We start from the raw sequence: 15370 nt of genomic DNA, 5'->3' as shown, positions 1-15370 counted from the left end.
TACAAGAAAATTTCAATAAGATTGAATCTTAGTGATAAGAACACCATATTTAAACCATCACATAATAACAATGTCCAGAAAAATAAATATAATAATAATAATAATAAAATATGCTTTTTTTTTAAAACTAAAAGAAAGGTAAAATGATTTTTTTTAATAATTAAATTAGATAAAAATACAAATAAATAAAAAAATTTAAAATTACTTTAAAGTAAAAAAAAAGTAGATACAAAAAATTTATATATAATAAATAACAAAACTTATTAATAATTGTGTTGAAAAAATGATCTCCATATTTTGATCCATAAATTTATATTATATTAGACTTCATTAACTAAAACAAATTAACCTCATATATTAAAAATTATAATTGAAACCTTTGATGACATCTAGAAAATCCTATTCAAATGAGAATGAGTGTGCAAAATCTATTTTCCTTAATTAAATCCCTTTACATTAATTTAACTATACAGAATTTAACTCGTTGCACTTCATTGTCTAAATTATATCCTTAGTTAAAAAAGGTGAAAATATATTCGGTCTCCTCTCCAATTGTAAGTGTAAAGTTGAATGGAATCTTATGAAGTGAAATTAAATAACCTCAATAAAGGGAAGTGGTGATACGAAAGAATGGACGTTGCACCAAAAATAATAATTTTCAACTCTTTAATTCACGTCATCTTTTTCTTTGCATAGAATACTAATCAATAAAGAATTAAATTTAATTATTTTAATTTTCAAGTTACAAAATCTTCGATACTAAAAAAAAATGGAAATGCATAAATTCACAACAGAAAATTGACCACGCTTGATTAAAGTGTACCTATAACTAAAAATAAATTTTAGATTTAAAATAATAAGAAATTATAAAGTTGAGATTATATATGATTAAAATCTATAAAATGATTATTGGCTCATTCACAACAAAAGGTTACCAAAAACAGAAAAGAGAGTCCAAACAAAATAATAACAACAAAATAAGGATAAAACCCTGTACAAAGCCATAAAAAAAAACACCTAGACCTAGGGGATCATGTTTTAGGGTCATGTTTTGCTTTATGTGATCAAAGCATTATTCTAAGAGGGATGATTTCATATGATCATGTGCACTTCTATTTGTGCAAATGAGCTACTGTTTTCTTAAGCATACTAGTGTCCTATAGGTACCTTCGAGTTATGTACTAGTACAATGATGTACTATATGAGTGTAATGACATCTTTTGTATTTTTCCAATAGAAATCTACCATCCCAAAGAGATACTCCTACACTCGCTCTTGCATTCAGAATGTCTAAAATTGGTGTCTAAGGCACATTTGAGAATCTACCTCAATCATACTCTTAGATTGATTCAATTCAACAATTCAATGACAAAATCCTTAGGGGATTCACCTCTAAAGCAATGCACCTTATAGTGTTTTGAACCCTAAACACACTATGTTTCATAGGTTGATTAAAGGAAGTTCCATCCATCATGTTGTCAATTTCTAATATTATGAATATTTTTTTCTATTCCATATAGGCGTGCAGTATTTTAGAGCATCACAACCCCAACTTTGATGCAATTGAGGAAACAACAGCCATGTTTAGGTGATGTTGATTTAGTATGCATAATGGTGTAGTGGAATTTATAAAGTGATTTTTTAAAATGATGGTAAGATTGTGCTAGTAGTATATCAAGCTACAATTTATATATTTAGTGGAGAGGTATATTGTTTGTTCTTCATAGAATTATTAATTGTCTACATACCACATAAATTTTTTTTTATTAAGGAGGTCACACAATTTTCATTTTATTCTAGAATGCTCACTTCTACTAATTCTCAATTGATTTAAATCTAATTTACTCTTGTGGAAGAAGTGACTATGATTTTCACATTGACTAGTTTATGCATAACACCAACTAAGAGTTTTCAAGGATAGTACCATGGTATTGTATTCACCTTTTTTTAAAGTCAAATTGCTACCTAGGGGTAGCTACCTTTTCATTATATTAAAATAGTGGATTACATATCATCACAAAGAGATAATAAAAGGGTCCTGATAGCCTGATAGCCTCAATGACCGCCTGTGATCTCTCAATCTGCTCAGAAAGGAACAGGAACAGGCTCCCATTTACAGACATTACACTTTCATCGGTGTCCAAATTATTTCTCTTCAACCCATCCCTCATAACCATAATAGTGTCATACTTGCTTCCATCCTCAAGGATCTCTTCCACGTTGAAGGCATCTGCTACCATTCCCTTGAAAGCTTTCGTGTTTAGTTCCTGCAAAGCCGCCCGGGTTCATTTTGAAGGTGGCTTCCTTTACTTCCTCCAATGTCGCAAGTGCTAGCAGCATCTGATTGTCCTCCTCCGAGACCAAGTTTGGTGTGTTATCTATAAATTTGTGTTCTATGGAGTCTGCCAAGTCTCCACCTTCATTATGAAGCACATATCCAATCTTTCTGAAATGCTTGAAAAGCAAATTCTCCTATTAGTCCATGTAAATTTGCCATTGGACGGAGCAATATCTATTAGGCCCGCTGAGGAAACAAAACTGGAGAAGTCAATCTGTGATTGAACCATTCTGCACAGTCCCCCCATCTTATCACTGGGATGTAGTATAGCGTTGAAATCCCCAACAAGGATTGCTTTATTAGTTTTCCTTCTCGTTGTTTGTTTGGGAGGACCCTTCTTGACCCATTTTGCAGGCGTTTGACTAATCGTCCTTGGTTCCAACAAATCAATCTCATCCTCGCTCGTGGGCTCCACTTTTTTTAATGGTTTTTCATCAACAATCTCCTTCCCTCTTGGCATGCTTCTGTCCCTTCTATCCCTTCTTCTGCAGCATCAATTTCCTGCGTTTGTTTGGGTCTATCAATATCATTCCTCTCCGGATTAGGAATAGACTCTTTTTGTCTCCATATTTTATTGACAATTATTCTGCAACTGTCTACATTGTGGTTTCTTCTTCCACATCTGAGGCAAAAAAAAAATGTTTTTTTCCTTTTCCAACTCTTGTAACGACCATCCTGCAACTGTTAACAACCGGATGTTCTTGGGAATGGGGTTAAGAGTAATGATTTTTATCCTTGCCAAATGTATTTGGTCGTCGTCTCCCATATCAGTCTCCAGGGTTATGCCCAGTGAATTACTGATTCTGTTTAACAGTCTACGCTCCAGAATTCAAACGGTAAGTTGTACAATCGCACCCAGACTGGTTTCTCCTCTGGATTGTATGCAGCCGGGTTAAACTTTGGTGTCCATTTTTTAATGTAAATGAAAGCGCTCCCAAAACTCCATGGACCCCCTGCAAGGATTTCATCTCTGTCCTCCTTATTCTTAAACTCAACCGTAAAGAATTGTTTTGGCATAAAATAGACTTCTTGACCATTACACCAATTCTTTCGAATCTAGTTTCTAATCTCCTCTCTAGGTCTCTTATTCCCCATAGTCCGTGCTATCAATGCCATCTGACTATATTGCTTGATATCTCGATTGACAACTCCAGACAAATCCAACTCCATTGGGCCATCTTCTTCTTCACCATTTTCCCCGGTTCTCCCGGATGCCTTCATTTTTTGGTATTGTATTCACCTTAATAGTAATATATTACTCTTGTTATTTTAATAAGAAAGCCAATAAAAATATGTCAAGCACATGAGAGCTAATAGAAAAGCAATTAACTGTCTTTTATTCCAATATTTGTCTAGGTGTGTGTATTTTTTTCATTTTGCAACTCCCACCATGTGTATTATGTCATACATGTGTATCGTTGGCTAATTTATGATAAATATTTACGTATTACGATAATTATGAATTAAATAGTTATAAAATAATAGAGAATTTTCTTAATTTCTATGTAGACAAAAATAGGTAGAGATAAGATTATGGTTTTATAAAATAATTGTTCTAGGGTAGGTATACAACCAAATGCATGTTTAATAAGTGGTTGTTGTAACTATAAATTGGTTGGTCCCACGAAGCACATTGTTAATCTTCAATGAGAGCTGATAGAAAGATTTTGAATGTCAAACTTTCATGTAGTTTTGATAACCATTTCGAGTGTCAATGATGTTTTAATAACCTCAGTGGAACCCGATGAAGTTTTATAAACTTTTTAACCTTTCGTTGGTTTCCAAAATCAATAAAATATTCGTCAAGAAAAGTGTCACGAGCTCCTACCTATTCTCTATAAAATGATTGCAATAGATGTTCTTTATGGATCATTTATGCTTTTTTCTTTTGCCTTAGTGAATTCATGGAATTGAGTTCTAAAAAGATTGATGGGTATGAATTGCAAGTTTCTTCGAGAATACAACAATGTTTCCTCAAATCTCTTTGTAGAGCAAAAATGGAATAAATCACCATGTCTTTGAACTGACTTTAGCGGCTTCATTTATCTACATGATTTTGTTTCCAACAAAACAAATTTCCTTCATCGCATGAAGAGTCTTAGGTTCAAGAAGGAACATTATTTGAGCAAATACTTGTGCTTTTGTGTTTGGTTTGGCATAATATTTCTAATAGTATTATTAGGAAACTTAAGAAATAAGACCTTCAACTCGTCTTAATATATTATTGGCTTTGGGGGTTAACCCCGCAATGCAACAGCAAGTTGCACCCCACTGTTGATAGTGGGTCATAGGTTCGAATCTTTGCCCGAGTGATGCCCTCATGCTGGTTCCCCCTGTTTGTGCCTTGGTGCGTGCTTGGATCGTCGTTCTGCCTCCTCCCCCTGCGATCGATGCTTCCCCTGCATTGGTGTTAATGCCCCTGTATGCTCGTTGGTGCATTCAGTGATGTCTTCCATGTTGTCCAAGACCCCGTGACTGTTGGTGCGGTGTGATTCTTCCTCGGTGCAGCGGATGTGCGAACCTGCTGCTAGCTGGAGTGATAAGATGTCCTAGTGGAGGGATAAGTAGTTGATATGGAGCGACAAGGTGGAGTGTGCAGAGATAAGGAGAGGGAGATATAAGGCGTATGGAGAGATAAGGAGAAGGGAGATATAAGAAGTATTATGGAGAGATAAGGAGACGGGAGTTATAAGGAGTAATATGGATCAAATGGATTGTTAAGTTGCATGAGACTTACATTGGATGCATTAATGCCTCAACTTGTTCACCTCGGGAATGGGGTCCCCCTTTGTGACCCCACTGGTTCATAGCTCCAGTCAAAAGCGTCTATATTAGAGGGGTGAGATCCCATATTGTCTTAAGTTAATGGTACTTAGTGGTACGCTACAGAGCAGCTGAAATTGTAATACCTATTACCGATCAATATATATATATATATATATATATATATATATATATATATATATATATATATATATATATATATATATATATATATATAAAATTGGCTTTGAAAGCTTTAATACGACAAAAAGTTTTAAGATTTTGTAAGTCAAAATTGTATACAACAAAAACATCAACATATAAGACAAATGCCACACAAGACAAAATAGCTCAAAAACAACAACACAAGAAGAAAAATGTTGCAATTCAAAAGCTACAATTAGTATAATTTAAAAGGCAACGGTTGTATTCTAAGTAAAGATAAACAAGAAAGGCATATAAAGAATGTGTGTGAAAAAGATATATCAAATATAGAGTAGCATATTTATGCAGGAAGAAGATATAGAATATCATTCAAGATAGCAAATTTGAAAGAGAGGACTATGCATAGAACGTATTTATAGAGAACAATCAAAGAGGTTAAGAGTAAATATTTATGAAGTCGAAACAAAAATTAAGGTAGAAATTTATGTGAAGATATTACCATATTTTTTATTAGTTTTTTTTTGTGAAAGATGATTGTGCATGAATTAAGATTAGATTCATAAGTAGACATATATGGCAGAATTATAAGATGAATATATGCATAAATGAAGCATATTTGGATTTATGAATAAACTTTTGAAGGACTTATGAATAGTTTTGGAAAAGAAGTTTATGATAAAAATAAATAAAGAGAAATTTATGACAAAACCATAGAGAATAGTTAAGGCATATTTGAAGAGATGATAAAATCATTGAGAGGCATATTTGCATGTAAAGAATTGAGAAGAAGATTGAATTGTCCATCATCCATTGTAGAAGCAACATTCAAGGTGGAAATTTGAGTTGGGGTTACATCCTAGAAGCACAAATTGGAGTCTCTTATTGAGTTGGTGCTCCAGTGTGGGATTGGTGTCTCTAGTAGGTTGGTTCCTACAAACTCTTGAATTGAGGATTAGTATCTCCAATAGGTTGGTGCCTACAAAGAGTGAAGGGGATTGGTGTCTCCTATAGGTTGGAGCCTACAAACTTATTGTAAGAGAAAATTATAAGCAAGTAATTTTTTGTGGTTTTTTCCCATAAGGGTTTCCGTGTAAATATCATGTGTTATTGTGTTCTTTTGATGATCATAATTATCAATACAAAGTAAATGATGTTATTATGATTAATAAAGTTTTTAATTGGTAAAAGTTGAATTATATTGATTCACCCCCCCTCTCAGTATAATCGTGTGCTCATATTGTTGATTATTCTTGAGATTTGCAAACTTGAGTACTCAATCTAGTAGACTTTTTGCTATCATAAGGAGTGCATGTCATGGATCTCAATGTATGTATGTCCAAATGTCGAAAGCTACTAGCTTATTTATGAACCACAATATTAATTTTAAATAAAAAGTTGGCATAAAATGATCATAATAATAAATTGAGACCAAATTTTGAAATGTCAAGGTTGTCACTTAAAATATTCAAAATTTTGAGAGTTTTTAGCGAGACAAGTGAACTAATTAGCATGGTCCAACCAAAATAGGCTCTCTAAAAATAGCATGCAAGATTATAGGCCCCTAATATTAGATTCAATCTTAATTTTTTATTTTGACAATGATTAAATGTGGAATAAGATAATTGAATGTTGAAATAAGATAAGACATATCTCCATAAGTTGGGGGTTAAATTCAAGGCTAGAAATGGTCCTAAAAATGTCCGAGGGAATAGAAACTAATACAATTGCTTAAAAGGGTGTGAAATTGGACTCACAATTAAAGAGTGCAATTTACGACACGTCTTTAAACAAGAATTTTCAAAAAACATTGATCATGTCACTTTCCTTATTTATTATCCCATAAATAAAGTGAGTTCCTAGATCCTTTCATCTATGAGAGGACTCTATCATAGAAAAGATAAATACACAATTAGTTCATCTCATTTTTATTTTTGAAGTGATACATAAGATTTTCTAATTTGGAATAAATAAAAAAGAGTTGTCGTTGCGAAAAATATTTTCGCTAATATTATAGATTACTAATTCAAAACAATTTTTTTACAATCTTAACTCCATCATTTATAATCTTGCAAGCCAATGTTGGAGCATGATCTAAATATTAATTCAAAATTCTTCTACATAATCTTATGTAAAAATTTGAAACCGTTATTTTTTTAATGCTTTTAGAAAATATTATGAGGTGTCAAAGCATTAATAAATAGAAGTTCAAAATGCATAAATTAAATAAAAATATTTATGATAAGATGCATTCTACATAAAGATTGAAAGAGTGGGTACATAAAAACAAAAAGATCATGTCCTTATCCAAATGCAATATACCTTTGATTATTTTAATATAATAAGATAACAATAATTTAATTATAAAATCAAAAAGTGAGGATAAGATAATAATATTATATTATAAATATAATAATATAATATTAAAAATAATACTAATACTAAAAATAAAATTATTCAAATAATAAATATAATATAATAATATTTTTAAATATGATATCTTTCTATATCTTCTACATAGATTATCTAAATATATGCATGTCAATTAATTCTTTTATGGTGATATCGAATAGCATGTTTCATTTTGAAATATCATTGTGAATACATGCAACATTTATGTTTGTACAAAAAATAAAATGTTTATAGTTATGTCGTTCGTTTGTTTGTTTTTTCTCTATATAATGTGGGTTGAGCACTTAAGAGCCACAAAAATAAACATTAAAGCTCAAGATCTACAAACCACAAGGTTCACCAATCTGTAGAGATTTCAAGAATAAATAACTTTTAATGTCCATTGATGAAATAGCATGTTTCATTTTGAAATATCGTTGTGAATACATGCAGCATTTATGTATGTTTGTATGAAAAATACATGTTTATAGTTATGTGGTTGTTTGTTTGTTTGTTCTCTATGTAATGTGGGTTGAGCACCCAGGAGCCACAAAAATAAACATTAAAGCTCAAGATCTACAAACCACAAGGTTCACCAATCTGTAGAGATTTTGAGAATGAATAACTTTTAATGTCCATTGTTGAACATATGTTGTCAGTGATGTCAAAGGTGTCAAAGGTATGATAAGAGGAATCAACATACTTAAAATGTAATTGTATATGTTGTCAAAGGAGCTCACTATAGGGTCGAATCAACATGTAATTGTATAGCCACAACTATCATAATGCCTATGCAGTTGAGTTATGGAAGTATAGTGACAAGTTGTGAGATATTTTGTAGTATGATTGTAATATCATCTTGCATCCATTCTTGGTGTTGAAAGTGATCTGAAAGTATCTGCAATTTTTTAGAGAGATTTGTTCCTCAAACAATGTGTTTTCACTAACAACTTGTTGTTTTCCGCATTCTACCGCATTGGAGTGTTATGACCTCCAGTTTGGAAGGAGAGTATGTCTACACAGGTGTTAGATTCCAAAAAATTTAGCATTGAGCTTTTGTGAGAAAGTTAAAAATGACAAAGTGGTCATTGTGCGGCTTGGCTGACTGGGTTGTTTTGGATTGATGTGCCACAATATTGTAATGTGTACTAACCAAAGATAGCACGTGGATGATCATTGAGACATTGGATAACACATAGCGTATTCTTTCTTCTAAAGGTAACATGTGGGCTTTTGGACCTGACTTATTACACTTTTAGTGAAGGTTTAGCTTGCGGCCAACTTGAAAATTCATTAATCTTTTCCTTGGCCAACATGTAAATGTAATAATCATTGTAACACATAATTGATCTAGGTTCATTCCTAGTGTCCATTATTGCAATGTCCAATAATTGAATGATTGATGTGTAGTATGAGGGTGATGTTATGTGAGTTGTGTCCCAATCATTGTGTAGCTTCATCAAAAGATCACATGTAGTGTGGCAAAGTGTTCTAAAGGATGATCAAATCAAATACAAGTTGTGTATTCAATTTGAAAGTCCACAATTCACATCTTTTGTTCCACTGGAATCGGTGTCTCACTTGCTGAGTTGCTTTAGATCATGGAGTAGGAGATTGGTGCCTACAATAGCAATAGCAATTGGAGATTAGTGTCTTTGATAGGTTGGTGCCTACTTCATAGTGTACATAATTTGTTATTTTGAGGCTGGATTTGAGCAATAGATCCAAGCAAATATTCTCAATGGTTTTTCCCATTTTGGGTTTCCACCTAAATTTGGTGTTCTATTGTGTAGATGTGTGCTTGTGTGTTAGTTGAATGCTTATCCTTCAAGAAAATTAGTAAATGTTGCTTTGATGATTTGTGGTTCATATTTGGAGAAGTTGTTAATGACAATTAGTGTTTAATTAATTTGGCCCCCCATGAGCCACAATGAAAGTGTAGTACAAATGTCTAAATCACAATTATCAGGGGGAGGGGCAAATTACACATGCCCCTCCCTGCCCTTCACATAATTACAATCAACACATTTTGCCTCCATCATTGAAGGAATAATCTCAACAAAATCGTTATCTAAGTCCAAATCACAATAGTTGACAAAGTCCCTCCAAGCTTTAGTGGATAGAATTACCTTGAGACCCTTTGCAATTTCAATCATCACAAATGTGGATCTTTTGCATGCTCTCCATAAATCCACGGAAGTGCTCTATTTGGTTCTTGACCCCTTCAATGTCATCGTACAAAAAATAGGTCCCTGCCACTATTTAGGATCAAGTACTAATTTTGACAGTCCTCTAATGCCAAGCAAGGGAGCCTCATCCATATCTTTAGCAAGATCCCAGGTTCATTGCAGCCAAACCCTTAGGTTTGGATTAGAAATTTCTCACTCCAGGAAATCTAAAATTATTGATCATGTCACCCCCTCTCAGCCTGTCTTTCCTGATGCATCCTCTGCAGATATTCTTCCCCTTGTGCTCCAGGTGACACCTCTTTCCCTTGTCTCCACTCAAAGGCACAATGAGGGCGAGGATGAGGAACCAGAGACAGCCATGCTGACTAGAGCAATTCTTGATCTAATTCAACCGAGAATCACTATATCCAAAACACCCAGTACTCAGCCTTGTCTTAATATTTCATAACAGGAGTTAGTAAGCTATGGTGGCTCAATGCCTTGCCCGTCCATTATAATATATAGTAGTATATTTCCTTATCATGGACTCATGTGGGATACCCCAGAATATAATCTGCCATGGGACCTCCACCTAGCTATCAACATTTGTTGTATTCCAAGCTTTTCAAAATGACGGGGCCTATATATATGTAGTTTCAACATATTAGAAGAGTATATATATTGGTGACATATGACATATGCACGTTATAACATGATAAATATATAAGATAAATTGCAACTGATTTAGTTCTCGGGTAAAGCTTTCGGTATGAGCAAAAAAGGTTTGATTTACCAAAATATATTCAATATACAATTTTTTTGCAATTTCCATATAAAAAGAAATATCCTTCAATGCAAAAACTATTTTTTCTAATAATGTAGTCAGCTATTACATGGAAGATCTGGAAATGTGTATGGGTATAAGCATAGTCAAACTTTCCTATACAAGAGATTACACAAGGAACAATGGTAAAAATAAGACACGATGACATTCTCTGAAACTAACTCCTAACTTTACCAACTCAAATTGCAAAATTGAGCATCATACTTTTCAAACCATCTGAAGTAGTCCATTTCATGATTACTCAGTAGCTGATTCTTTCAGACATACCCGCATAATATCGGCCAGCTTTCTACATGCATCAAGACAAAGGTTCAAAGCCTGCAAGCAAGGCACAATATTATTCATTACTAGCATACAGTAAACATAAAATATAAAAAATGCACATGGAACTTGCATTTGTAGTTCATTCAGCACGTACTCATCAGCTTGCAAATCTTTAGAGAAAACCCATATATTTTCAAAATTAATGATTAGATCTGATCGGAAAGCAATGAATCCAGCTGATTTATTTGTATACTGTTGTAGAGCCTGCAGAAGTTGACAACTGAACAGTAAGATAAGGTGTTTGTCTAAGACCTACCTCAGATACTGCTGTCGTAGACCACTCTCCATTAATGGTAAGTTGTGTGATCTCATTTCGAGAAGGCATGCATGCTACCATCAACCCTCCATCTTGGCAATCCTCCTCTTCTGAAATTGGATCAATAATAAGATCTCTACCAATAGATGCCTGAAAGAAATACACAGAAAGATGAAAGTAAGAAACCCTTTAAGGAATTAAAATGTCATAACTGAGAACCCAGTTGCAGACCATCACAATGTTTTCAGGTCCGATGTCTGGATAGTGGATTCATATTTAAAGAATGAATTGATGAATGTCTAAAGAAGCATGTACACTTCTCACAACTGTCACAAAAATAATATTAGTAGCATTGTGCCAAAAGAAGATAATAATGGAAATGGCATTGATAATTCATTTAAAATACCTACTTTTACTGAGCATGCAGCCATCAACAACAATTAATGATTTCTCGCAGAATAGAAAAGGTCCTAATGGTTTTGCAAAATTGAGTGAGTCCATAAAGTAACATTCGGTAACCTCAGTGAAAGGATGCTTTAAATTAAATTAAGTGGAAATGCAAAGGCAACCTATTAGGAAGAAGGCAATGTTTAAAATAAGCTGGATAATCCAGAACCCTTTAGTTCCTCTGGATAATCCAGAGCCTTTTAGTTCCTTAGAAGTTAGAAACTTCAGCATAACAACAACAACCATGCTAATGTTATGGGTATAAAAACGGTCATTAAGCTCACTATTGAGCATGTAAAAAAATTAATGGTTGTTTACTTGACCAATCAGAGGCTAAGTTACACAGAACATGTGAAGAAGCAAATACATCTGCAGTAACGGTGCCAATTTTGTGAGTCAGGAATTTGATACACAAACAGAAAATATAAAATTCTATATTTAAATACAAATTTAAAAACCACATTCAAGAATCAGGAGATACCGTCTGATAAAATAGATTAAATTTAAAGGTTTAAATTCCAGAGAGAGACAGAACTAGAAACTTTAGATTGTACGAATCAAAAACTTCAAAGCTATTATAGAAGTTCGCCTTAAAGAGCTCTCACAATTTTTTTCCTATATCCAACAGTAAAGGAACACTGTTAAAAACTCTACGACAATTAATGGAGAAATTATAGCCACTTAAATTGGTAGCAGAGAACATGAAGAGTTCAGATCCTGGAAAAATAAGGGGCTAGAATCTTTGATAAAAATTGATCACCCTTAAAATTATGTTTTTCTCTCTAGATGAAATATTATCTCCCCCATAGATCCTCTCTAGTGACAGTGGTTGGAGTTGATTTGATTTTGTGCCCCCACTCTATTTGTTACTTCCAATGTGGCATTCAGCATCCTATTTGGTATATTTCTATCAGCTGCTCAGAGAGCCCCATCTTTTCATCCTTTTTTTTCTTCGATAGACATTGGATAATCATATTTAAATCTTTGATGCCTTGTTAAAGGAATAAATATAAATTACTTCAAAAAATCTTCTTTATACTCCTTCATAAATTTTCTCAATCTATTATTTCTTTCTTCTGTATATGTCTGAACTTTTGCTTCGCAAATATACATCTCTATCTTATTGGAAAGGGTGTCAAAAAAGAAGGTTAATGTTGTTGATTATCAAGAAAAATATGACCATGATATCCTGTAAATCAATTCAATTCCAAAGAAAGAATTTTGAAACTGGAAAATAGATGCAGGCATAGATGGAACACTCGCAAAGTACTCTACGAGTTTCAAAAACTCGCCAAGTTTTTGAGCTCTGCGAGTTTTTATGATTTTAATTCGCAGCAAAAACTCTTTTTTTGAAAAAAACTCGGCTAGACTAAAAAAAGAGGCCCAAACATGTCAAAAAATTATCAATTTTTGTTTTTTCAAGTCAGTTTCATTCTCTTCATCAGAATATACACATGAAATATAACATTTAAGTATAAGTGGCATTTCCCACTTATACTTTAAGTTATATTTCATGCATAGTTTTAATACTCGTGGACTCGCGAGTCCATGGGAGCCACGAGTCGACTCGCCAAGGACTCGCGAGTCTTTCAAATGGACTCACGCGACCCAGAAAAAACGTCATGCAAACTTTAAAAGTGAGTTTCTTTTTATTTTTTTGCCTTCATTTGGCATAACTGAGGGAGTGAAAAATAAAAGAAAATTAACCCAACTTGGGGGCGCTGCCCCCAAACCCCCGTCGAAAAATATAGGAGGAAACTATGCTGATGGAAGTAGGGAAAATTTAACCTCCGAGTCTGATTAGGTTCCATATAACAACATAATTAGCATTGAAGAAATCTTGGTATTATACATTTTAGAGTTGAAAGTTTGAAACTACGAGTATGAATGATGAAATTTCAAATATTGCGCGTTTGTAGATCATATGACATGTGTAATGTTTCAATTATGGCTCTTATGTTCTTAAAAAATTTGCCCTCAGAATCTTATGTCAACCTTGTAGTTCATCCAATTGTGAGCACAATTAGAGCTTGTTTGAAGCCATCAACACGAAGAAGAGAAAGCTAGCTCAAAAACACCTCAATGACCTTGTCTTTGTGCAATATAATCTTCGATTGCGCATAAGGAAGGTAGAGGAAGTAGCAAGTGGTCCACTTGACTTGGATGATATAGATCCTTATAGTGATTGGGCATCACAAGAGCAGCCTCCATTGTTTTCTGAGGATGACAACAATAATTTGGAGAGGCAAGCTATGGAGGAGGAGGGGGGTGGATTTAGTTTCACGCTGGATGACATTGAGGAGGAAGAGGATGAGGATGAGGAGTCATTGCTAGTGCCACAAGCAGGTGGAGACATAGCTTCATCCAGGATGGAGGATAAGCCAGCCATACCGAGCGAGGAGGCACAGTCACACCCACTGCAAACTTCTAGGACTAGGCCCTCTAGTTTTACCTCTCCCCTAGTTTTAGCTAGAGCTGGGAAGAGGAAGTTGTAATTGTAATTTGTAATGATGTATTTACTTTTGGTTTTACAAAACCTATTTACTATTTTGCTTCCAGCCATCAGCATTCCTCATGAGGATGCGATTTTGTAGACACTTTGCATTTAAATATATCTAGAATCAGCTTGTTTCTTTTGTGTTATCATTTATTGACTCATTGGATGCATCTTCTCATTAAATTTTGCAAAAAAAATGCATTTTTTTATTAAAATTAAGCGTGCTTTTACGTTGCCGAGTTTTTCCCGAGTTTTTTTCTCAAGGGCTTGGCAAGTCGAGCGGAGTCGTGAGTAGTCCAACTATGGATGCAGGGAAAGGACCCAGCAGTCGCCTACCTAACTTCCCGCACCCTAAGTTCCTAAATAGTACATTGGATTTCAACGAAATTTTTGGGTTTCTTCATATGTGACTTCAGACCTTAACACTATTGTTTCAGCTTCTAGTTAGTTACAACAAAAACAGGAGGATTCGTTACGTGCAAAAAGGTCAAAAACTGGTCATTTAGAAGTGACACCCGATACCTATTCATAGACGCCCCAATAACCATGCACTACAACCACCCAAAAAATTGGCACAACTGCTCTAATACGTATTACTCTAATAAAAGTTTTGACCAATACCATGCACAAATGCCCCAATTACCATGTACTATGGTCACCAAAAAACTTACACAACTCTAATTAAATATTCAATGTTTAACTTCTGGGTACACAAGTGGGTAACTAGATAGTAATTGGGGAATTAAGTATGCAAGAGGTGAGCAGTTATTGGTACATGGGCGGCTACTGGGTCCTTTCCCCTATCAGGAAACTCTAACCAAGGCATTAAGAGCATCCTTTCTCCAGTCTCTCCAAACCAGTTCCTATTGAGTATTCACGTGCTTTTAAAGTCTCAACTGATACAGCTCAGTCTGTGCCACTATCCGGCCACAAAGCTCCATATCAAGGATAGTAACTTCTTTCGATTTTGTCAGCTTTTTATATAGTAAACCTTCTGCATCCTGTCAACTTTAAACAAAGAAAGATTTCCAAACTTCCTGTAGCCTCTAATAGCTGAATCTTCAACCTTCTTCACAGCATTTTAATAACGTAACATGATTTATACAGAAACTCATCTACACATGAGAAATAAGGGATTTATGGTTTTTTAAATGGACCCCTGATTCTATTAAATAACCTC

General features: G+C 34.0%; 1 protein-coding gene across 1 annotated transcript in view; it reads right to left on the bottom strand.

Annotated features, from left to right (window-relative positions):
- Nucleotides 1–10592: 10592 nt before the first annotated feature.
- LOC131045478 (exosome complex component RRP41-like) overlaps nucleotides 10593–15370 on the bottom strand; it is an 82562-nt gene continuing 77784 nt past the window's right edge. The window contains exons 6-7 of the mRNA XM_057979064.2: nucleotides 11247–11396; nucleotides 10593–10984 (exon numbers count right to left, since the gene is read on the bottom strand). Of these exons, the coding sequence (XP_057835047.1) occupies nucleotides 10904–10984; nucleotides 11247–11396 (231 nt within the window). The 3' untranslated portion in view covers nucleotides 10593–10903. The remainder of the gene's footprint in view (nucleotides 10985–11246; nucleotides 11397–15370) is intronic.

This window comes from Cryptomeria japonica, chromosome 10 (assembly GCF_030272615.1).
Source record: "Cryptomeria japonica chromosome 10, Sugi_1.0, whole genome shotgun sequence".
Taxonomy (NCBI): Eukaryota; Viridiplantae; Streptophyta; class Pinopsida; order Cupressales; family Cupressaceae; genus Cryptomeria; species Cryptomeria japonica.
Note: the sequence above shows the minus strand (reverse complement) of the source record. Positions and strands in the feature narration are given on the sequence as shown.